Raw genomic sequence first — 25,256 nt, forward strand, 5'->3', positions numbered from 1 at the left:
CAGGATTATGGGAATTAACAAATTAAATCGTGACATTATCTGGTAATTAATTGAATTTTGGTCAGAACAACTACACAGTTTTTCGGACATCAGAAATGGGCATTAAAACAGGATTGTTTTCTCTTTTGAAAAAAAAAATAACCAAAAAGAATATTCCAAAGTACATCTGTCATATTTTGAAGCTTATTGAGGTTGCTTGAACCACACTTGCAATGCAAACATCATTGCAAGTAATGTTTACCATCGGAGTGAAGGTCACTCTCTGATTAATGCATAACTGGCCTGTTTACATTCGCTGCTGTATAAGTTGGCGTTGTACAGCCCATGTAGAAGGGAGAGGAAAACCACAGTGGCAACAGTCTGATTTAGAGACAAGTAAGAAGTTCCTTCCTAAATGGACTTGTTTTAGAAATTAAGTTGGCAATCTCCTTGAACCGGTGATTGACTGGATGTAACAAACTAACACTGTTCAGAGCCTGAGCGTTACTTGAGTCAAGAGAGCTCAGACTTTGAACAATCTTGAAGCATCGCATTACAAGTTTGTCCTTTGTTTTTTACAGGTTAAAGATGGGCAAATTGACTCCTGTCGCTTTGTTACTGGCCGCTGTGCTCTTCATTGGAATAGCCAGTGTTGATGGAAAAATTTCAACCCTGAAGACTGCAAGTCCAAAATCTCCCACTAGCCCAAAAAGTAGGAACAATCTGCAGAGACAGCTGTCCGTGCTCAGACTTTCAGCTGCAAACATAGACTTTGCCTTACGCCTTTACAGACAGATTGCCGCTCAGCCAAGTTCCATTTCCAAGAATATTTTCTTCTCACCAATAAGTGTCTCTGCTGCTCTGAGTATGTTGACTCTGGGCGCAAGGGTTAACACGCGAGATCAAATTCTGCAGGTCCTTGGGTACGGTAATATGACACAAAATGATGGAGCAGATGTGCATGAAGCATTCAAATACCTCTTGCAAGACCTAACCGCTGAGAATGGCGAACTGCAGTTGAAGCTGGGAAACTCTCTCCACATCCAGCAGGGACTAACTCTTCAAAAGAAATTCCACGATGGCACAACACAATTCTACAATGCAGAGGTGATGAACATTGATTTCAGAAAAATTGACAAAGCAAAAAAGATTATCAACGCTTACGTGAGAAAACGAACAAAGGGCAAAATTCTGGAATTAATTAAAACTCTGGATCCAGGCACCACAATGGTACTTCTCAATTATGTCATGTTCAAAGGTAGGACGTTTTTTTAGAAATGATACACACTTGTTCACCATAGAATCAAGGGACGTCATGTGAATGGGAAAGAATAAGGTCTTAGCACAATGTTTGAAGAAGTTTTAAACTAAAAGTCAATGATGACCTCTTTCAGATGTATATTGTTATAGTAACATCATCATGGAATCAGACAGCACAATAACAGACCCTTACAGCCCACCTCATCCATGCCAACCACGATGCCTATCTACGCTGAAGCCATCTGCCCGGGTTAAGCCCGTATGCCTAATGCATTTCCTATTTAAGTACTTGTGCAAATTCCTTTTAAATGTTATAGTAGTATCTACCTCCACTACCGCTACCTTCAAGCACATACACACTGCTTTTTGTTTCCTCGTTTTAATTTTTCCTAATTTGAGCATCTCTGGTAGGGCCAACATTTAAAGCCCAACTCCAATCTCATGAGTTCATAGGTGATAGGAGCAGAATTGGGCCATTTGGCCCGTCAAGTCTACTCCACCATTCAGTCATGGCTGACCTATCTTTCCCTCTGAACCCCATTCTCCTGCCTTCTCCCCATAACCCCTGACTAATCAAATTCCCCTTGAATGAATTAGTCCTTGTCACAGCCCACCTCATGGAGAGAGTCTGAAGTCACATACAGGTCAGTTCAGGTAAGGGTGACAGATTTATTCCCCTGAAAGATATCAGTGAACCAGTTATCATTATGTAGATTAGTTGATGATCTCTCTGTACATTGTGGACGGCTTGATTGTAATCATGTATAGTCTTTTCGCTGACCTAATAGCATGCAGCAAATAGTTTTTCACTGTACCTGGGTAGACGTGACACTAAGCTAAACCAAACTAAACAAATTGTAGATGATTAGCTGAATTTAAATTCCACAGCTTCCATGGTGGGATTTGACCCCAGCTCTCTAGATTGTTAGTCAAGGATTACTGGTCCAATCTTTCAGCACCACCACCATGTTGTTGAAGATATCACTGTAGTTAAGTTCAGGATGCAACATTAATGGACTCTCTTCACATAGAAACATAGAAAATAGATGCAGGAGTAGGCCATTCGGCCCTTCGAGCCTGCACCGCCATTCAATATGATCATGGCTGATCATCCAACTCAGTATCCCATCCCTGCCTTCTCTCCATACCCCCTGATCCCTTTAGCCACACGGGCCACGTCTAACTCCCTCTTAAACATAGCCAATGAACTGGCCTCAACTATCTTCTGTGGCAGAGAATTCCAGAGATTCACCACTCTCTGTGTAAAAAAATGATTTTCTCATCTCGCTCCTAAAAGACTTCCCTCTTATCCTTAAACTGTGACCCCTAGTTCTGGACTTCCCCAACATCGGGAATAATCTTCCTGCATCTAGCCTGTCCAACCCCTTAAGAATTTTGTAAGTTTCTATAAGATCCCTCCTAAGTTTCTATAAGATTCACCAATTAGAGAGGGGGGGGCTCCCTGTAGGCAAATGACAACAAAACACATTCACCATTAATATCATTTAGAATCATTGAAAAATATAGAGCACAGAAATAGGCTTTTCATCCACTACATTCATATCGATCGTTTTGGCCAACAATGCTAGATCAGAGCCTCCTTAGCCTTCGTATTTCAGTGCCTGTTAAAATGTCTTTAAAAATCATTATTGGATCTGATACTGCCACATCCTTTAGCAGCGAGTTCCAGATATCAACCAGCAACTATGTAGACTCTCACCTCAACTCCCCATTAAAGCTCCTTGGCACTTCAAACATGGTTTTTTTTGTTTTTGATGCACCCCAACCATGAGAAAAAGATTCTGGTTATCTACCCGATCTAACCCACTTAGAATCTTATACATCTCTATCAGATCATCCTCAACCTCCATCACACCAGGGAATCACACCTAGCCTGTCCAATTTATCCCATAACTAAAGTCCTCCAATCCAAGCAACATCCTGGTGGATCTCTTCTGCGCTCTCTCCTGGACAATCAGATGAAAGAGGAGACAGATATAAAAGCAGATTAGAGAGAAAAAGAGCGAAGTTTCAGGATGTTAACTTTACAAGAAAGAGATATATCTGTTTTTAAAAGAAAATTAGTCTTGGCCTCGCCATTTGGTCAAGTCTTGGAATAATAATTCGGGGAAGAAAGGAAAATGCCTTCGGGGAAATATGAAGGATCTGTGTTTCATAGGTTGCTGTTATATTGAGAAAAGAGTCAACGCAGGAATTTAAATTCAATCACTTTTGGAAAGACATTTTGAACAAGTGGTTATTCAGCATATGTACATGCACACACACGCACACACACACACATGCACACACCTCTATGTCGGGGAAGATAAAATCCTATTTGCATTGTGTTCCTTCAAACAGTTATCTATATTTTTACTGTAATTGTAAAATTTGCTATTTTGTAGATTCACTTGATAAACCAGATTAGTATAGTTGACACCAGATAGGTGACATGTATAGGATGGGCCGAAAGGCCCGTTTTTGACATATGTCTCAATGATTCCATGCAACCAACCTTTAACCTTTGACGTCTGCTTATTTAAAGCCAATTTGCAGGAAATATTTAAGCACAAACGAGGACATAGAACAATTAAGATATCCATGACATCATTAATTGTAACCCATGACTTCAATAGTTTTTTTTTCTTTTTCTAATTTATTCTTGCATTGAAGGCAGTGAAGAAGGCGAATGGTATGTTAGCATCCATAGCAAAAGGATTTGAGTATAGGAGCAGGGAGGTTCTACTGCAGTTGTACAGGGTCTTGGTGAGACCACACCTGGAGTATTGTGTACAGTTTTGGTCTCCAAATCTGAGGAAAGACATTCTTGCCATAGAGGGAGTACAGAGAAGGTTCACCAGACTGATTCCTGGGATGTCAGGACTTTCATATGAAGAAAGACTGGATAGACTCGGTTTGTACTCGCTAGAATTTAGAAGATTGAGGGGGGATCTTATAGAAACTTACAAAATTCTTAAGGGGTTGTACAGGCTGGATGCAGGAAGATTGTTCCCGATGTTGGGGAAGTCCAGAACAAGGGGTCACAGTTTAAGGATAAAGGGGAAATCCTTTAGGACCGAGATGAGGAAAACATTTTTCACACAGAGAGTGGTGAATCTCTCGTATTCTCTCCCGCAGAAGGTAGTTGAGGCCAGTTCATTGGCTATATTTAAGAGGGAGTTAGATGTGGCCCTTGTGGCTAAAGGGATCAGGGGGTATGGAGAGAAGGCAGGTACAGGATACTGAGTTGGATGATCAGCCATGATCATATTGAATGGCGGTGCAGGCTCGAAGGGCCGAATGGCCTACTCCTGCACCTATTGTCTATGTTTCTATGTTTCTATGTGGTCAACACTGGTTATGCTGGCATTTGTTCTCCATCCCTGACATGAGAAGGTAGTTTACAGTCAACATTGGTTGGTCTGACATCACGTATTTTGTATGGCCACATGTGAAGAACATCAATGAATCAGGTGAGTTTTAACAATAATCTTGCAATCTCATATTTACCTCCACAGGGATTGACTTTTTCTTATTTCTAGATAGTGCTGGAATGTAACATCCCCAGCTACCATGCTGAGATTCCAATTTATGACTTGATCAATGAACTAGAGCTTTTGTTGTTTCTCTAGCAACTTTAAGAGTACTGGGTATCTGGTATTACATGTATTATTTATTATATAAAATATTGATTTTGATGGATACAGACGTCTGAAACCAAAAGGCATAGGTTTAGGGGAGGGTTGTAGTTAAGGAGAATTTGAGGAGGATTTTTACAATCTGGCAATCTGCAATCTGGAACAAACTTCCTGAGGCGAGGATACAAGCAGGTACACTCACAACATTTAAGATGACCACTTGAATTATCAATACATAGAAGCTTACAGATCTAGTGTTGGTAAATGGAATTAGTACAGAAGAGAACCCAGAGACCTGGGTTCGATCCCAACTATGGGTGCTGTCTGTACAGAGTTTGTACGTTCTCCCCAAGACCGCGTGGGTTTTCTCCGAGATCTTCGGTTTCCTTGCACACTCCAAAGACATACAGGTTTGTAGGTTAATTTGTTTGGTGTATGTGTAAATTGTCCCTAGTGTGTGTAGAATAGTGTTAATGTGCGGGGATCATTGGTTGGCGCAGACTCGGTGGGCCGAAGGGCCTGTTTCTGCGCTGTATCTCTCAAAACTTGATAGTTGGCATGGACATTGTGGGCCGAAGATTCTTTTTTGTTTGTTATATGATTCTCTGAGTCAGGTTCACTCAGGGCGCTTACAACCTGTCCAGGCCAACATTTATATCGCACGGTCAAATCCTTCCTTGCCTTTTCTCACTGATACCTATCAATGTAACTGGAGTCTGAAGAAGGGTTTCGGCCCGAAACGTCGCCTATTTCCTTCGCTCCATAGATGCTGCTGCACCTGCTGAGTTTCCCCAGCAATTTTGTGTACCTCCTATCAATGTAACCTTCCTTTTCCTTCTAATTCTCATGCATCTTCCTTCTAAATACATTCATGATATTAATTCCAATTACTTGCTATGTGGCAAGTTCCACATTCCTACTGCTCTTTGGGTAACACAATTTCTTGGGAATTTTCTGAGGATTTGTTGTGATTATCATATTGATGGAATAATTAAAACTAATGATAAATATGAGATCTATTGCCCACTGTTGGCCACTTCCTCCTCTAGCTCTCCCTAGCTCTGTAGAACATGTTAATACCATGCCTGAGGTCGCTCTCACTTCATTTGAGCACTAGTTAAATTGATTCAATCATTGCAATTAAAAAATAAGGTGGTTGTGCAGTGATTAAATTAGTGGACTAGTAATCCAGAGGTCTGGACTCTGGTTGTGCTCTTTTGCATATTGGAAATATTCTAGCTGCCTCCAAACTATTAAAACCTTTCTTCATTTTAAAGATTTAGAATCATAGTCATGGGGTCATACAATATAGAAACAGACCCTTCGGCCCAACTTGTCAATGCCGCCCAAAATGCCCCATCTACTCTAATCCCACTTGCCAACATTTGGCTCATATCGCTCTAAACCCTTTCCTATCCATATACATGTCTAAAATTATTTTAATTGTTGTTATAGTACGTGCCCCAACTACCTCCCCTGGCCATTCATTTCATATACCCCCCCACTCTCTGTGTGAAAAAGTTGCCCCTTAGGTTTCCATTAAATCTTTTCTCTCTCACCTTAACCTTGTGATTTATGGTTCTTGATACTCTTACTCTGGGGAAAAGTCTATGTGCCTTCACCTTATTTATTCCCATCCTAATCCTAAACACCTTTATAAGATCACCCCTTCAGCCCTTTGTGCTCCAAGGCATTAGGTCCTAATCTGCTCAATGTCACTAAATAACGCGGGACCTCAAGTTCTGAATTTGAGGCACCGTTTACTGGGTACTTCAATCTGATAATGGGTCAGAAATGGGCTAAATTATCCCAATCAACATTTCAGGCATTTCCTCTCAGCAATTTCAATTGCATCTAAGCGGGAATTCCACAGCTGAAACGATGTTCATTGTGTCTGAAGAAGGGTTTCGGCCCGAAACGTTGCCTATTTCCTTCGCTCCATAGATGCTGCTGCACCCGCTGAGTTTCCCCAGCAATTTTGTCTACCTTCATTGCGTCATTTATGGCTCCTTTTGTTTCATTTGTTTTCTTTTGTAGGTCAGATTATTTTGGGAGTCAAACTAAAAAATTAATAAGGAACTGTTGGAAAATAATGGGAAGCTGCATTTCACGAATATCCAAGACAATTTATCTATGTTTTCTCCGGAGCATCGGAAGCTGATGGGAGACCTGATAGAAGTTTATAAAATTATGAGAGGCGTAGATGGGGTAGATAGTCAGAACCTTTTTCTCAGGGTGGAAATGTCAAAGACAGGTGGGTATAGGTTTAAGGTGAGAGCGGCAAACTTTAAAGGAGATGTGTGGCACAAGTGTTTGACGCAGAGGGTGGTGGGTGCCTGGAACATGCTACCAGGGGCTGTGATGAAGTCAGATTTAATAGTGGCATTTACAGTAAGTGGCTTTCCATAGACCCAAGGATATGCAAGGAATGGAAGGATATGGAACACGTGCAGGCAGATGAGATTAGTGTGACTGGGCTTTGCGTTCAGCAAGGATATTATGGGTAGAGAAGCCTATTTCTATGCTGTACTGTTCTATGTTCCATGTAGTCACCTAAGCTGGGCATTTCATGATGGTGGCAGAAAAAGTTGCTCTAGTAGTTTGCCATGTTTTGTCAAGAGCCGTGAGCTACAATGGCCAGTACCTACAGTTGTAACACTCAGGCACTATTCAACAGCAGAATTAATTCTAATCCATGCAGAAGGAAGATGGCAATCTTGCAGAGCGGTTAGTTGTAGACATTAGTTGTGCAGGAGTTAGAATTTTTAATTCTGTGAATTATATCGAAACTGGTCGCTTACTGAGAAGAGGAGAATATTTCAAAGCTACCCAATGTACCTGTGCATTTGAACAAAACTATTGTCTTTAATTTAGCCCGAAGGCCTTTCATTTATTATGGCCCTGATCAGGTTTACATATCCTTTACATCAAGGGCCTCCTTTGCACATTGCTGCAGGGACATGGAATACTCAGCAAGGTATAGGAATATCACAGACATGGTTTATAAAACTGTCTGATCTACACACATGCTTTCTCAGTAATTCCAACAGAATATTAACTAGAGTGAGACTCCATGAAAACATTCCCAGCAATGGTTGTTGGTACCAAATGGGCAGTACTACATCTTGTAAATTATTTTTTTAAATATGATCAGAATAAATGGAACAATAAGAAATACACATCCTATTGATTTGATAGATCATACACTTTAAGAGAGAACTAGTAAGGTGGGAATTAAATAATTCATCGCAATAGAAATCATATCGACATACCAGGAAGCGTAGCCACATTAATTTTTTATCTCGATAGCTCAGCCTTACTGCTCCCATCTGAAAGAGTTAAGAGAAAGCACTTGTCTTCTTACATCAAGAAAGAAAAAAAAAACCCTCATTGGCCAATGTGATTGGAAATGCACCATTGACCAGTAATATTTGGTGACGCCTAAGCAAGAGAATCCATCCATCCTCATGCAACGCCATGTAAGGAGTCTGAGGGAACAAATATATAAAACAAAGTGTGGTGGAACCTCAATCCTAGTTGCTTGCCCAAAGCAAAGAATATATAATGGCAGAAACAATGAACTGCAGATGCTGGTTTACAAAAAAGACTCGTGGTGCTGGAGCAACTCAACGGGTCAGGCAGCGCCTCTGGAGAACTTGGACAGGTGACGTGTGTGTGAAGGAACTGCAAATGCTAGTTTAAACCAAACATAGACACAAAATGCTGGAGTAACGGGCAGCATCTCTGGAGAGAAGGAATGGGTGACGTTTTGGATCGAGACTAAGGTCTGAAGAAGAGTCTCGACCCGAAACGTCACCCATTCCTTCTCTCCAGAGATGCTGCCTGTCCCGTTGAGTTACTCCCAGCATTTTGTGTCTATCTGTGGATAGGTGGCATATCAAGTTGGCAGCTACTTACCGTATTTAACTTTGGAAATTTAGAAATCCAAGTAAGAAAGTAAGTTTATTGGCCAAGTATTCACATACAAGGAATTTGCCTTGGTGCTCCACCCACAAGTAACAACATGACATACAGTGACAGTTACGAATGACTCAGAAAACACTTAAACATTAATAATAATAAAACATTAATGATAAAACACCATTGATCAAGCATGTGAACCAACAAAATACCAGACCAAAGGGAGGCTACAGATTTTTGGCTGTTGAGTAGAGCAACTACTCGTGGATAAAAACTGTTTTTATGTCTGGCTGTGGCAGCTTTGACAATCCGGAGTCGCCTTCCAGAGGGAAGTGATTCAAAGAGTTTGTGGCCAGGGTGAGAGGGGTCAGAGATGATCTTGCCCGCTCGCTTCCTGGTGCAACTGCTTTTATGGATTCTTCACTAACATAAGCATCCAAGCATCCATGCCTTAGAGTCTACTTAGAATCATAGTCATAGAGTCATGGAAACAGGCCCTTCAGCCCACCTTGTCCATCTGACCAAGTTGGCCTACAGAAAGAGACCTATTTGCCTGCATCTTGTTGTAGGCTGAAGGGCCTGGTCCTGTGCTGTACTGATCTTTGTTCCATGTTCAATGTCGATAAAATAAACAGTTCAAGGAACTATTTCCTCTAGCGGAGGTCAGTAATGGGGGTATTAAATTTAACTTGAAGTTAATTGGCAGAAAGTTCAGAGGAGAACTGAGAGAAAATGATCGCACTGAAGTGGTAAACATTTCATTGCCCAAATGATAGCTTGGGGCAGACATTTCTTCCATGTTTAAATGGTCTGTAGATGAGCACAATCTTCAGCCATAAACTTCAGGGCTTTGAAGCAGGGGCTGCAAATTGGAGTTAACATGACTTTCAATTTTGGGTGGCAGGAATAAGATTGGCCAAATAGTGGCCTTCTGTGCTGTAAATGTCCATGATATCCATGACCTGGCTGCAAGTGCACAATGCATTTCCCGTGTACAACCAAGAACACATCTCCACCTGTGAATATTAATGGTTTGCACTGCAGGAGAGGGATAAAGATGGGTGAGAGCAAGATGAGATTTGATAACAGCCTTAAATGAACTGTGGCAAAAGTCCTTGTTTTAGTTTAGTTTAGAGATACAGCGCGGAAACAGGCAATAGACAATAGGTGCAGGAGTAGGCCATTCAGCCCTTCGAGCCATATCCCTTGACTCTGCTTTCTTTAACAGCTCTATCTAACTCTCTCTTGAAAGCATCCAGAGAACCGGCTTCCACCGCCCTCTGAGGCAGTGAATTCCACAGACTCACAATCGTCTGTGTGAAATAGTATTTCCTCATCAATGGTTTACCCCTTATTCTTAAACTGTGGCCCCTGGTTCTGGACTCCCCCAACATCGGGAACATGTTTCCTGCCTCTCGCGTGTCCAAACCCTTAATAATCTTATGTGTTTCAATAAGAATCCCTCTCATCCTTCTAAATTCCAGAGTGTACAAGCCCAGCCGCTCCATTCTATCAACATATGACAGTACTGCCATCCTGGGAATTAACCTTGTGAACCTATGCTGCACTCCTTCAATAGCAAGAATGTCCTTCCTCAAATTTGGAGACCAAAACAGCGCACAATACTCCAGGTGTGGTCTCACTAGGGCTCTGTACAACTGCAGAAGGATCTATTTGCTCCTATACTTAACTTATGTTATGAAGGCCATGTCCAAACTCCGTACAGACAAGCACCCCTAGTCAGGTTCAAACCCAGGTTTCTGGCGCTGTAATGGGCCTGTCCCACTTACGCGACCTTGGCTCGCAAATTACGCGACCTCGTGGTCGCTTGAGGCGTACGGGCACCGTATGGCCATGCGGGGTCGGTCCCACTTAGAAGTGCGGAGTTGTGCGGGGCTGGTCCCGACATCGCGCGGGGCTCCGAAATTCTTGCAGTGGCCGAAATCTTTGCGCGCCAACGGCCTGTCGGCACACAGGCACATTGCGGTGATACGCAGCGTCTTGACGTCATACGCAGCGTTTTGACGGCGTACGCAGCGTCTTGATGGCATATGCCTAGCGTGTGGCATTGCATGATGACTCCACTGCCCGGTGTGGCGTTGCATGATGATGTCACCGCCCGACGCCGTGCAACGCCCAAATTCGGTCGGCCCGCCCCCTGCCCAGCTGATTGGTAAGCATGACCATGTGGAGAGGATGTTTCCACTAGTGGGAGAGTCTAGGACCAGAGGGCATAGCCTCAGGTTAAAGGGATGTACTTTTAGAAGGAATTTAGAAGAAACACTTTTCCTCACAGAGAGTGGTGAGTCAGTGGCATTCCTGCATCATAGGGTGGTGGAGGCAGGTTCTCTCGATGCTTTCAAGAGAGAGCTAGATAGGGCTCTTAAAGATAGCGGAGTCAGGGGATATGGGGAGGACAGGAATGGGGTACTGATTGGGGATGATCAGCCATGATCACATTGAATGGCGGTGCTGGCTCGAAGTGCCAAATGGCCTACTCCTGCACCTATTGTCTATTGTCTATTGTCTATGACGTAAATGACGTCACGCGCGAACTTCGCATGAACTCCGCTTCCGGTTGGTTGTGCCAAACGCACGCAATCGCATGCAAGTGGGACAGGCCCTTAAGGCAGTCGCTCCACTGCTATGCCACCCATGTCTTTCACAGTAGTGCGTAACCAGCTCCCCGTGGTATTTCATGATCTGTCTTTGTGTTTGTAGGTAAATGGGTGAAACCTTTCGATCCCCTGAACACATACGAAGCTGACTTTCACGTCGATGATACAACAACAGTTAAAGTTCAAATGATGAAAGGCAAAGGAAGATATGCAATGAATTACGATGAAAAACTGTCCAGTTCCGTAATTCTGGTTCCTTACAAAGGAAATGTTTCCTTGGTACTAATACTACCAGATCCGGGGAAACTGCCTGGGGTTGAACAGAATCTGACCATTACCAATTTTCAAAACTTGCTACTTTCCTTAAGGACTGGGTGAGTTGTTGCCACAATGAAAATAATAAATATGCAGAGATGAGCTTGTGGGGAGACCTGATAGAAGTATATCAAATTATGAGAAGTATAGATAGAGTATAGATAGAGTCAGAACCTTTTTCTCAGGATGGAAAAAAAATCAAATACTAGAAGGCGAGAGGTGAGAGGGACAAAGTTTAAAAGAGATTTGTGGGGCAACTATTTTACAATGAGGGTGATGAGTACCTGGAACATGCTGTGGTTGAGATACCATTTAAGACACTTTGGTAATCAACAAATGGAGGGAAATGGATTATGTGCAGATAAGTCCGTGATGGTTTTGGCATCATGTTCAGCACAGACATTGTGGGCCGAAGGGCCTGTTCTTGTGCTGAACTGTTCTATGTTTTATGATACGTTAGAGTTGGTTACAAAAAGGGAGAGAATTATTGCTTTGGGTCAGATTTTCTTCAGTAATTTGGTAATCCCTTAAGCAACTTGCCCGTGAAAGGGGGAATGGCAAAAAGAGTTGGGGTTTGTGACTCAGATTTTGCAATCAGCTGCTAATTGATGGTAATTACCATTGATCTTAAAGAAACCAACACACAAAGGCACAAGAAGCCTTGTGGCATGGATTGCAATTTTCCTGATGTTATATTAATTCTACAGATCATATGGTGAAACTTCAGGCTCGCATGAAAAGTGAGGCCTTCAAGCTAAATGCGCAGTCAATCAGGAAGTTAAAAATGCTCTAATTTGTAAATTAATTTTTTAACCGTGTTTTAGAGAATGCATTGAAGTTTGAGGCATTCACTTGCTTAAAGTAGAAGCCAAATAACATAACCAAACATTAATAATGTAAATAATAGCATTTTAAATTATTTTAGAAAACACAGAATTTTGAAATAATTCTTCTCAGGAAATTTGAGTCCAAATATAAAATTAGTTGTTCAAGAATGGTGTGGTTTTTCCATCAGTGCTTTATTGAAGGTAATTAATAACTAATTTTTAACAGGGCATTCCTCCGGGCATTCCTGGTTTCCTCCCACATCCCAAAGATGTTCGTTTTCAGGTTAATTGTCATATTGCCCCTAATGTGTAGGAAGTGGATGAGAAAATGGGATAACAGAGAACTAGTATGAATGGGTGGGTGATCGATGGTCGGAGTGGACTGAGTGGGCAAACAGCCTGTTTCTATGCTGTGTCTCAAAACCAAACTAAAGTTTGCAGATTTAGCACCAAGATATCACTGATTGCAATTTCTCAATCCCAAATGTATGTTCAAACAGGCAGATAGCAAACATTGCTCTCAGTTTCATGTGTTACTGTCAATGTATAAGATTTGCACATTCAGTATTGCAATCGTGACGTCCAAACCTGTATTTGGCAAGTGAAAAACTATCTATACTTTAAGTAAATATTTAGCATCCTGCAATTTTAGATTAAATGCTTTTGAACTGGAAAGTTTCAAGATCAATGGATCTTGAACCGACTGAGATGAATTAAGTTATGTCAGAGATCCACCTCGAATATACACCAGAAATGAGGGCCCTTGCCCTAATAAAACAAGTCTGCAAGAATGATATCACATGCATTGAAACTCAAGAAGATGTGAACTTTCTTGGACTGTGTGTTTATTCATGAAGTAAGTTGGTCTTAATAAGCTGTACAGCATAGTGCCATCTCCTGCAAGGATGTTCAGTGTGTGAATTCAAACACCGTGGTAGACATAGCAGTGAGGCAAGTCAGTTAATTACATGGAAACATGACACAACAACGTTTGGTGAGTACAGATGCTCCATTAAAAGCAAGAATCATGAGGTTACTCTTCAAGTCATAATGTTCTTCCAACACTTCAAAAATAACACCTCACTGTCTACCTCACTTTCAGCTACGTTAAACGGCGTGAAGCTGTTGCTATTTCCTCAGTCATATTAATTTAATGAGGCAGGAAATGTTAGAGCTTACAAGGACAACTTTATTGATGCAAAATCGTTAATTTTAGTTCATTTTAGAGATACAGCGTGGAAACAGGCCCTTCGGCCCACCGGTCCATGCTGACCATGATACCCAGACGAAGCATATGGTTCCACCTCCATTTTATTCACAAAAATCTTTTCTTTTTGAGGAAATCAACTTTTTGAAGTGCTGTCAGCGTATTCATAGACACATAGAATAGTTCAGCACAGGTATGGGCCCCTCAGCCCACAATTTCCATGCTGAATATGATGCAAGGTTAAACTAATCCCCTTTGCCTGCATGTGATCGATATCCCACCATTCTCTGCATATACATATGCCTATCAAAAAGCCTCTTAAATGCCACCATCATATCTACCCCCACCACCTACCCTGGTAAACGGTTCCAGGCACTCATCACTCTCTGTGTGAAAAAATTGCCCCCGCACATGTCCTTTAAATTTCGTCCCTCACCTTAAACTATGCCCTCTAGTCTTTGATATCTTCGACTCCCTGGGATGAAGCTTCTGACTGTCCACTCTTCCCATGCCTCTCGCAATTTTATATACTTCTATCAGGTCCAACACTCCAGAGAAAACAATCCAAGTTTGTCCAAGCTCTCCTTGTACCTAATACCATCTAATCCTGGCAGCATTCTGGTAAACCTCTTCTGCACACTTCTCAAAACCTCCAGATCCTTCCTGTAATGGGGAAACCAGAATTCCACATTATACTCCAAATGCAGCCTAACCTATAAAGCTGCAGATGTCGTCCTGACTCTCGTATTCTGTGCCCCAACTGTGCAGGCAAGCATACCATATGCCTTCTTCACCACTCTACAATAATAATAATAATAATAATATCTTTTATTGTCATTGCACATAAGCGCAACAAGATTTGGTATGCAGCTTCCATCCGATGTCATAACTTAAATAACTAATAACATTTAGATTTAGATACCCTACTATACCTACTTGTGTTGCCACTTTCAGGGGACAATGGACTTGGACCCCAAGATCCTTCTGCACATCAAATCTATTAAGGGTCTTGCCATTAACTGTATACCTTCCCATTACATTTAACTTCCCCAACACCTCATGCTTGCTCTGATTAAACTCTGTCTACTATTTCTCCATCCATTTCTGTAGCTGATCTATATCCCACTGTATACTTTGTAGTCTTCCTCACTGATCACAACTCTACTATTGTTGGTGTTATCTGCAGACTTGCCTACCAACCTATCTACATTTGTGTCCAAGTCATTTATATATATCACCAGCAATGGGGGTCCCAGCCAGCACAGATCACTGCAGACCCCCACTGGTTACAGGCCTCCAGCCAGAATAACTCCCTTCCACCGCAACCCACTGCCTTCATAAGTTCATAAATTCATGGAGCAGAATAAGGCCATTCGGCCCATCAAGTCTATTCTGCCATTCAATCATGGCTTCCATATATAACCCAGTTCTGAATCCATTTATTTTGATTATTGGTCACAAAATACAGACATTTCAATGTTTTAAGCTTTTGCAGTCTTGATTATATCTCTGAACCAGAAAGTTATTAATTTAAGCTTCTGCGGGGCTACAGGCATCTCCTTCCGGGTGGGAATGGGGCATTTCCTCATGCGTTCTCTCCCCACGTTTTCCCTTCCCCCACTCCTCGACACAATAGTCAGAGGCTGGGTTGAGCTCAACGGAGCTGGGAGCACAGAACATGCCTGCTCACTCACTGAGTCAGTGAGGTTGGCTGGCAATTGCTCTAACCATGCCCGTTCACTCTTCCTCTCAGCTGTTTCTGTCATCCTCTCCCACACACTGTCTCTGTTCATTTCTGACTGAGGAACACTTCTCAGGAGCGGAGCCCTCTCATAACCTGGGGATTGCCTGTAAATAACCCCTTGCTAGTTGTTGCCACTCAGTGAGCCTTCCTGGAAAATAAGCACATTCACAATGAGAGTGGATGTCACGTAATCCCATGTCACGCTCCCTGTCCTGAAACAACTCCTCGGAGACTGTTTGCTTTCTAGGGAATTACCAAAAACATCCTCAAACTGTGTTCTACCCTGTGCATTGGGAAAACTGGGAATGTATTTCTATTAAACGTAGGGATCACCAAAAGAAAAACTCAAGAGAGAATTAATATCTTTCTGACACTGTTGGACAACAGGTTTGTGGATCTACGCTTTCCAAAGTTGATGTTAAAGTCCTCCTACCAACTCAAACACTTACTGATGACAATGGGCATCGTCGATCTGTTCACTAAGAATGCGAATCTCTCCAAGATAACCAGATCTGCGCCAGTAAAGATGTCAAAGGTAAAACATTTTCATTTTCAACAGAAAGACGTAGCAATTTTCTTTTTCTACTTTGACATAAGTTCGTAAAACATGTTTTAGTTGAAGATAGACGCAAAATGCTGGAGTAACTCAGTGGGACAGGGAGCATCTCTAGAGAGAAGGAATGGGTGACATTTCGGGTCGAGACCCTTCTTCAGTCTGAAGGATCCAGACCCTACTTCAGTCCGAAGAAGGGTTTCGACCCGAAACGTCACCCATTCCTTCTCTCCAGAGATGCCGCCCGACCCGCTGAGTTGCTCCAGCATTTTGTATTTATCTTCGGTGTAAACTGCGGTTCCTTCCTATACATGCTTTACTTGAAATCCTCAGAAGAAATAATTCTATCTTGCCTTTTTTAATAATCTTTCTTTCTGGAGTTATTTCATGCAATATTTTACTTTGCAGGAGCCAAAGGTAATTTACGAGCAATTGCTGTAGGGAGCTGATGTAAAAGTGGCATAACATAAAACCAGTGTGAACACGTAATCAATGGTTGACATTGACTCAGAGGGCCATCGGGCCTGTTTCCATGCCGACTATTATCCACAGTGGTAGCCCCTTGCCTTAACACATGATACCCTGGTGCATGGTATAACTAGTAAATAAATACCACCCTCCAAAATGTCTTGATCTTTGTTAGCTCACTAAAATACCAGCTGGTTTAGCAAAGCATTAAAATGCCATGAATATTTCTGACATTCAGATCCATCAACAATTCTGAATATCTCTAAACTCCAAACTAAACTGTGGCTGCTGAGGGCAGCTAATGGGCAGGCTGAGACCACCTGCAGTGTTGCAGGCTGTGGCCCTGGAAACCTTGAACAAGGGAGATCCAATGTCAGAGAACAACGAGTTATAATTGGGATGAGCCAGAGCACACGTTGATAATGTTCTGAGAATCATGTTGCAATAAAAATAGAGATCAGATAGATTTACAATGACTGCAGCTGACACCAACAACTGAACAAGGAAGAGTACGGGTGTCAGCGGTTATGGGTAGAAGGCAGGAGAATGGGGTTAGGAGGGAGAGATAGATCTGCCAAGATTGAACGGTGGAGTACACTTGATGGGCCGAATGGCCTAATTCGGCTCCTGTCACTTATGACCTTATAAAGCGGCTTCTGGCCCATACATAGAGCACGCCCCCCACAAATGCATCATGGTATATAGAAACCTAACTCACTCAAAACCTTACAATTCCCTGGGAGAAAATACAGGCCAATTTTGTCTTAGGGGCGTGAGAGTGAAAGGTGGCAGTGGGATCTGGGTCCAGCTTCAGGAGATCCACCCAGCATTGATAATTCTGAGCACCACCATCCTTCTCATTGAGTTATGAAGGAACACTACCAGAATTATGTTTTGTTTATTTTATTTTATTTTAGTCTAGTTTCGTTTAGTTAGTTTGCATTCATTTAGTTTATTATTGTCACATGTACCAAGGTACAGTGAAGAGCTTTTTTTTTTGTGTGCTATCAATTCAGCGAAAAGACTATACATGATTACAATCAAGCTGTCCACAGTGTACAGATACAGGATAAATGTATAATGTTTAGTGTAAGACAAAGTCAGTAAAGTCCGATTAAAAAGTTTTAATATCTCCAATGAGTAATGCCCCTGTCCCACTTAAGAAACCTGATCGGAAACCTCTGGAGACCTTGCGCCCCACCCAAGGTTTCCGTGCGGTTCTCGGAGGTTTTTGTCAGTCTCCCTTATGGTCGAAAGCGGTTTCCGCTTCTTCTATGTTCCGCCGATTATTTCAAAAAATTTAAAACCGGCCGCGACTAAAAATTGCCATGCTAGTTGCAGGTGGTTGCCGGAGGTTGCAGGTGGTTGCCGGAGGTTGCAGGTGGTTGCCGGAGGTTGCAGGTGGTTGCCGGAGGTTGCAGGTGGTTGCCGGAGGTTGCAGGTGGTTGCCGGAGGTTGCAGGTAGTGGAAGGTAAGACCTTTTTTTCACTCAGTTTTATTCCACCAGGGAGGTCTTCCACTACCTTCCACTACCTGCAACCTCCGGCAACCACCTTCAACTAGCATCGCAACCGGCTTTGAATAAAAAATTACCGATTTTTAAAACGGCAACCTATTTTTAGTCGCGGCCGGTTTTGAATTTTTTGAAATAATCGCCTGAACATAGAAGAAGCGGAAACCACTTTCGACCGTTAGGGAGACTGGCAAAAACCTCCGGGAACCTCATGGAAAACTTGGGTGGGGCACAAAGTCTCCAGAGGTTTCCGTTCAGGTTTCCTAAGTGGGACAGGGGCATAAGACTGCATTCTAGCTGGTGAGAGGATGATTCAGTTGCCTGATAATAGCTGGGACGAAACTGTCCCTGAATCTGGAGGTGTGCAATTTCAAACTTCTGTAGTACTTGCCTGATGGGAGAGGGGAGAATAGGGAATGATCGAGATGAGACTGGTCCTTAATCCTGCTGGCGACCTTGTAAAGGCAGCGTGAAGTATAGATGGAGTCAATGTAAGGGAGATCAGTTTACGTATGGACTGGGTTGCGCCCACAATTCTGTGCAATATCTTGCGGTCTTGGATGAAGCTGTTCCCAAACCATGCTGAGATACATCCTGATAAAATGCTTGCTACGGAGCCTCTGTAAAAATTAGTGTGGGCTGTTGGGGACTTGGCAAACCTCCTAAGCCTTCTAAGGAAGTAGAGGCTTCTTGTACTTCGATGTGGCTGGTCCAAGACAGATTGCTGGTGATATCTATTCCTAAGAACAAATCTTTCGACCATCTCTACTTCAGCATAGGTATGTGTGCCGCTTCGCTTCCTGAAGTCTTCCTCACTGAAAATCTATCGTACTATAGGGGAGCATGGAACCAAGTGGAGCTATTTCAAAGAACCACTAAGGCACAATGAATAACCTTCACTGAATGAGTCAATGCTTTGACCAGTAGTGTGGGGGAAAAACTGCAGATGCTGGTTTGAAGAAGGGTCTCGACCCAGAACATCACCCATTCCTTCTCTCCAGAGATGCTGCCTCTCCTGCTGAGTTACTCCAGCATTTTGTGTCTATCTTTGCTTTGACCATTTACTGCAGTCTGGTTTTAACAAGGCACAAGTGATTTGTTGGGAAAGTTGAGGGATATAAGCTTGTGTATATAAGAGACAAAGTGTTCTGATTTGATTTCATTGCCAGCCTGCTGATTACACAGTCTCAACAAAGTTGATTATTGTTGCATCTTAAGCATATTATAATGTTGCTAATCTGTACAGAAATATTTAACATTAAGGTTTTTCAATGCCAAGATGAGATGCGTGTAAACAAAGTAGCCACATGGTTCTTAAAAACGTTGTGGTTGCTTGGAAATACTGAGACTGGTAAGGAGTCCACGGTTTTAAGATTCTTGGAAGGATGCCATGGAATTTCCTCAATGCTACTCTGTTCCTTTCCCATAGCTTTGCAATTCAGCTGAAACCCTGAGAATGTCGGTTTTATCAATGTAGCAGAACATGAAAAATTCCAAACTTATTCATTCTTACATTGCTTCAAGAGATTTTAAATATTTCGATCATTTCACTTTATTTAAAAATATGAGCTCTTACCTTAACCCTTATACTTGTTCGCCTCTCTTGAACTCAATGAAGGGTCGATCCCTAACTCAGCACCTATGGATTCGAAAGCTATTGACAGCATTTTTCTGCAAAATCCAGCCCATTAAAAATGGTGAGCCAAGGGCCAAGGATTATCTGTTGGCAACTTGGAAAGAAGAATTAATGCTTCAGTGCATTTGTTAAGGGGCTTTGATGAGGCCCACTGCGGCGACCTCATCCGCTAGTTAAGAAGAGTGTCTTCGACCTTTATGCTTGAGGGCACTCGCCTGGAAAACCTCGAGCTGGATCGGCCATCCGCGTTGAAACCGCGAGGTGGATCGACCGACCACACACACACACACACACACACACACACACACACACACACACACACACACACACACACACACACACACACACACACACACACACACACACACACACACACACACACACACACACACACTCATCGCAAAGGTGGGGGCCAGGGAAAGTGGGGGAGCGCTGTCTGAAATTCACACCCGCGATGAAGAGGAAGGTAAAAGACGGCTGCACAGTGTATTGTAAGTCCTTTAGAGAGCGTGGGGGGGGGGGGGTGGGGGGAAGAGAGGGGGAGAGAGGGGAAGAGAAGCAGGGTAGAAGGGGATGAGAAAGAGTGGAGACATTTTTAAGAAGTATAATAAAGTTTAGCGGGCATTTAACCTACCGGTCGGTTTTCCTTGGTCCAGAAAACTTCAATGAGCCAATCAAAATGCCCGGCCAGCGAAGGAGATTGCCTACGGCTGCCCTCGACTGCCTGTAACTAATAGCGACCCCACTCCACTGCACTACGAGTTCAAAAGAACCATGCCGACCAAATTTTACTCGGGGAAAAACTTTCAACATGCTGAAAAATTTCCGCATACTAGCTGAGGCCACGAGTATGCGGGTACTTCCCACGAGCATGAAGGAGAGTTCCCGTGACCTCCTAGGACCTCGTGTCGACCATGCTGCGAATTTGAGTCGAGGGCAAACTCTTCTAAACGCGCAGATTAGGTCGCCGCAGTGGGACAGCCCCTTTCATTTACTTCTTCTTCAGGGCCATCCAATTCTATGGGAACTATGTGTTGGAAGGAACTACAGGTGCTGATTTAAAAATCATGGGTCGTGACCCGAAACATCACCTATTCTTTTTCTCCATAGATGCTGCCTGACCCGCTGGGTTACTCCAGCTTTTTGTGTCTATCTATGGGATCTATGTCAGGAAATAAAAGCCCAGTACAAGGAGCAGAAGAAATGCACCACCTCCTGTAGTTTAGTTTAGTTTATTGTCACCTGGACCAAGTTGCAGTGAAAAGTTTTTCTATTACATGCTATCCAGCCTGTGGAAAGATTATACATGTGCAAGGGGCACTTGTAAGGAGTATATCCATGGGTTCTCAAGAGGCTGATGAGGCCAATGTAGTAATAACAGATATAATCATCATAGAGTGATACATGTGCAAACAAGCCCTTCGGCCCAACTTGCCCACACCGGCCAACATGTCCCAGCTACACTAGTCCCACCTGCCAGCATTTGGTCCATATCCCTCCAAACCTGTCCTAACTGTGTATCTGTCTAACTGCTTCTTAAATGTTGGGATAGTCTCTGCCTCAACTACCTCCTCTGGCAGCTTGTTCCACACACCCACCACTCTTTGTGTGAATCAGGGAGGGAGGTGCTTGATGGTGATGGTAGATAAGAAGTTTTGGAAGTGTTGCACTTCTTCTGGTCCTTGCATTATGCTTTTATCTGTTTCCACTGGATCTCAAGCTTCCTTGGGCCACCCCAAATGCTCCTTCTATATTTTGTACCTTCATAGAGCAGGACTTGGGGGAAATGGTCCACTTTTTTTCCCCAGGAGGCTTTGAGAACATTCTTGAGCTGTCTCATTTGCTTCTTATCAATTCTTGTCACAATGGATCTCAGAATAGTGTCTGTTTCAGTAATCCATTGTTGGCCATGCAAACATTGTGGCCAGACTCTATGGGAGATGACTGACTGGGTACTGGGGATGCTGCCTGACCTGCTGAGTATTTCCAGCATGCAGTTTGAACCCAAAACATCGAGTACACCTCTGCCCCCTTATAGATGCTGACTGACTAGCTGAGTTCTTCCAGCCTTTGGTTAGTTACTCCAGTATTTCCTCTTTGCTTTTTTGAATTTGGATATAACTGGGTTAGAAGCGCTCGCACTAGAGCATGGAAATACCTCTTTTAAAATAAACCTGTTCACCAGTTAAAAGGTATGTTACTTCTGTTAATCATATTTGTTGCTCTCTCTGTTCATGTAGATGGTGCATGAGGCTGTGCTGGACATTGATGAGAGAGGAACAGAAGCTTCAGCAGTTACAACTGGTGTTTTAATGCCAATGTCAAGGGCTCCACAGTTTAAGTTTGACCGGCCCTTCTTACTATTAATTGCTGACCACAACACTAAGAGCGTCCTGTTTGCAGGGAGGGTGATAAACCCCACTGTTTAATACAAGCAGACTCGGTGTATCCTCCAAAATTGCAATTCAGTAAACCCTCGCAATAACGGACCTCCATATAACAGATTTCTGTTACAGCGGGCAGTGGCTTCCATTACACAGTCCGCCCACATCCACCAGTTACTCAATGAGCTGGCACCACGTGGCGCCCATCCAGTCACAGGAGTGGAGAGAGCGAGCAGCGGGAATGCCTGAGTACCGGGTTCGTCCCTGGTGCACCACGTGTGGAGTCGGGGGCCCTGTGGCTCCCCAGCCTATCTATGCCGTTTGTTTAAACACCCTCCCCTCTTCACTCATGTGTGTCTCATCTCTCCCGGCCTTGGGTTAAAATTCCCCGCCCCCCCCCTCACTCATTTATAGGGCGATAACGGACACCATCCTCCCCTGCCCCCGTGGTCTGTTGTTGCGTGGGTTTACTGTATATATAAATTATAAACAATGATATTATTTCTGCTAATGTTTAAAAAAGCTCTGAGATTAACCAAATATACCACTCTCCACTAATAACCACTTGTTTTATCATGAAACAGACATTGTAATCCTCGAGGTGTTGTCTCCATCTTCTCCCTTCCCGACATCCAGCTGGCTCTCTCTATCTTAGCTTTCCTCAGCTGTTTCCACCTATCACCCCACCTGCCTCTGGCTGGCTCCATCAGCTCATCACCCTTCACCTCTCCCCTTTCCACCTATCGCATATTAGCTGCTGTATCACGGCTCCTGTTGGCCATCTTCCCTCTCCGCCCTCGGTCCAGATGCAGCTTCTGAACCTTAAACCTTCCTCCCACCACTGATGCTGCTTAACCAGTTGAGTTCGTCCAGCCGTTTGTTTTCAACTCAGTATAAAGTGGTTTAAGTAATTTACATTAAAGTCGATAATGAACACAAACGCTTGATGTGTCATCTCTGATTTTTTTGTTGATAACGTTCATTTTCTCGTTGAGTTCGAAGCATCAGAAAAAGGTAATTGTGAATTCTAACAAGGCCTCGACCCTAGAGATGACTCCAAAGATGCTGTCTGACCCGCTGAGTACTCCAGCTTTTTGCCTCTATCTACATCAGTACATCGGGCACACACACAGGGAGAGATGCATTGGAGACTCTGTCGGTAGAATCTCCCGGAGAATCTCTGAACTCAGAGTACATTGTGTTTTGTTCTCTTTGAGCGCAAAGATAATTGCAGGTGATTAAATGTAATTTAAATTAAATAAATTAAATTAAATGGCATAGTTTAGTTCAATATTTTGAGTGTTGACAATGATTCCATAGATTTACCCATTCACAATGGGGGAACATTTTGATCAGCAGGAGCCGCTCGGAATATTCAAATACCTTTGTGTAGGAAGGAACTGCGGATGCTGGTTAAATATACTGAAGATGGACACAAAATGATGGAATAATTCAGCGGGTCAGGCAGAATCTCTGGCGAAAAGGAATAGGTGACATAGAAATACCTTAGTTGGGAATCTAGACAGGCAAACAGCCATCTTTCACGTGGGATGGCTCTCTTTTTTGTCCCGTTTTAATGTAGTTTTTATTATTTTTTTGATGGGGTGTGTGTGTGTGGGGGGGGGCGGGGGGTGGGGGGGGGAAACTTTTAAAATCTTTCCCCTGCACGGAGAACCCGACCTTTTCCCTGTCGGGTCTCCATTGTCGTTGGGGCTGCAACGTGGAGCGGCCTCCGGCAGGAACGTCCTGGGGCTCCAGTCGCGGAGCTGCAGAGCTACTCACCATCACGGAGCTGGCCGAGTCCGGAGCGGGAGGAGCTGTGGTGGCGCGCTGCTGTGACCCGATCCCTGGGGATTCGGAGGCTCCAACCGCAGGTCTGGCAGACAGTGACTCCGGGAGCCCGCGGGTCCCTGCTGGGAGACCGCTTTTCGGGGCTTCCGCAACGGCGACTTCTCCCGCCCGAGTCGCGGGGTCGAGGAGTACCTGGAGCGGGGCCTGACATCACCGCCCGGCGCGGCTTCAACTGCTGCGGGACTTTGCTAGCGCCCGCCGGGGGCTCCAACAACAAGACCCGGAGCGTGGCCTTGCATCGCCCGGCGTGGCTTTAATGGCCGCGGGACAATTGCCATCGCCTGCCGGGAGCTTTGACTCTGACATCGGGAGGGGAATGGGGAGTGCAGGGGAGAGATAAGTTTTTTTGCCTTCCATCACAGCGAGGAGGAGATGCGCTGTGATGGATGTCTGTGTAAATTGTGTTGTGTCTTGGGTCTTTTTTTCTTGTGTGTATGACTGCAGAAACAACATTTCATTTGAGCCTCTATGAGGTTCAAGTGACAAATAAATTGTATTGTGTATTGTGTGGATAAAAATAACAACTCAAATATTGATTGAGAGAAATAAAGGGCCTGTCCCACGAGCATGCGACTCCATGCGGCAAGCGCGACCTAACATGGTCGCTTGAGCGCCACTTCGTTCGCCGGAGCCGTATGGAGTTGTGCGGAGCTGGTCCCGACATCGCGCAGGGCTCCGGAAAACTGACCGTGTTCAAAAGTTCCGCGCGGCAACGGCCTGCCGACCCGCAACCGCCTCGACGCCGTACGCACCGCCTCGACGGGCGTGCGCAGCTTCTCGACGCCAGATGCAGCGTCTTGACGCCGTACGTCATGCGCGAACTTCCCGCGGACTTCGCGCGAACTTCCCACGTCACTCACTCGACCTCCGCGTGGCCCCCGCTTCCGGTTTGGTCGCGCTTGCCGCATGCAGGTCGCCTGCTCGTGAGACCGGCCCTTAATATGCCCACGATACAGTTTTAATGTCACAAAATAATTTATTTAGCCGAAGATCTCTGATACCTGATTTGATGGAAGCCAATTAACATAGCTCTGCTGTATGTATAAACAGTAGAAACATGGGGCCCAGTCCTAAATGTCACCCATCCATGTTCCCCCGAGATGCCACCTGACCCATTCTGTTACCCCAACACTTACATCCTCTGTTGCATGTCTGTTTGGTTCCATACATTCAAAAACCGTTTGATGGTCGTGTCAGTTTCCAACCTGTATAATTGAAGTGGCCTCCCACTTCATCCAGTAGCCTTCCTTCCTCACAAATGTTGATATTTATGCCTTTGCTGCCCTTTCAAAACTGATTACTGCTTGTAGGGAGGGGCTGCTTCTAAAATAGGCACAAAATG

The 25,256-nt window shown here is 43.8% G+C and overlaps 1 protein-coding gene across 1 annotated transcript; it reads left to right on the plus strand.

Moving 5' to 3' along the window:
- Nucleotides 1–270: 270 nt before the first annotated feature.
- LOC116977252 (alpha-1-antiproteinase-like) lies at nucleotides 271–23,004 on the plus strand. The gene is made up of 5 exons (XM_033027706.1): nucleotides 271–375; nucleotides 561–1,237; nucleotides 11,520–11,790; nucleotides 15,897–16,044; nucleotides 21,920–23,004. The coding sequence occupies exons 2-5, from the start codon at nucleotides 568–570 to the stop codon at nucleotides 22,106–22,108; spliced, it is 1,278 nt and encodes a 425-aa protein (XP_032883597.1). The 5' UTR covers nucleotides 271–375; nucleotides 561–567; the 3' UTR covers nucleotides 22,109–23,004.
- Nucleotides 23,005–25,256: the final 2,252 nt, after the last annotated feature.

This window comes from Amblyraja radiata, chromosome 9 (genome assembly GCF_010909765.2).
Source record: "Amblyraja radiata isolate CabotCenter1 chromosome 9, sAmbRad1.1.pri, whole genome shotgun sequence".
Lineage (NCBI taxonomy): Eukaryota > Metazoa > Chordata > Chondrichthyes > Rajiformes > Rajidae > Amblyraja > Amblyraja radiata.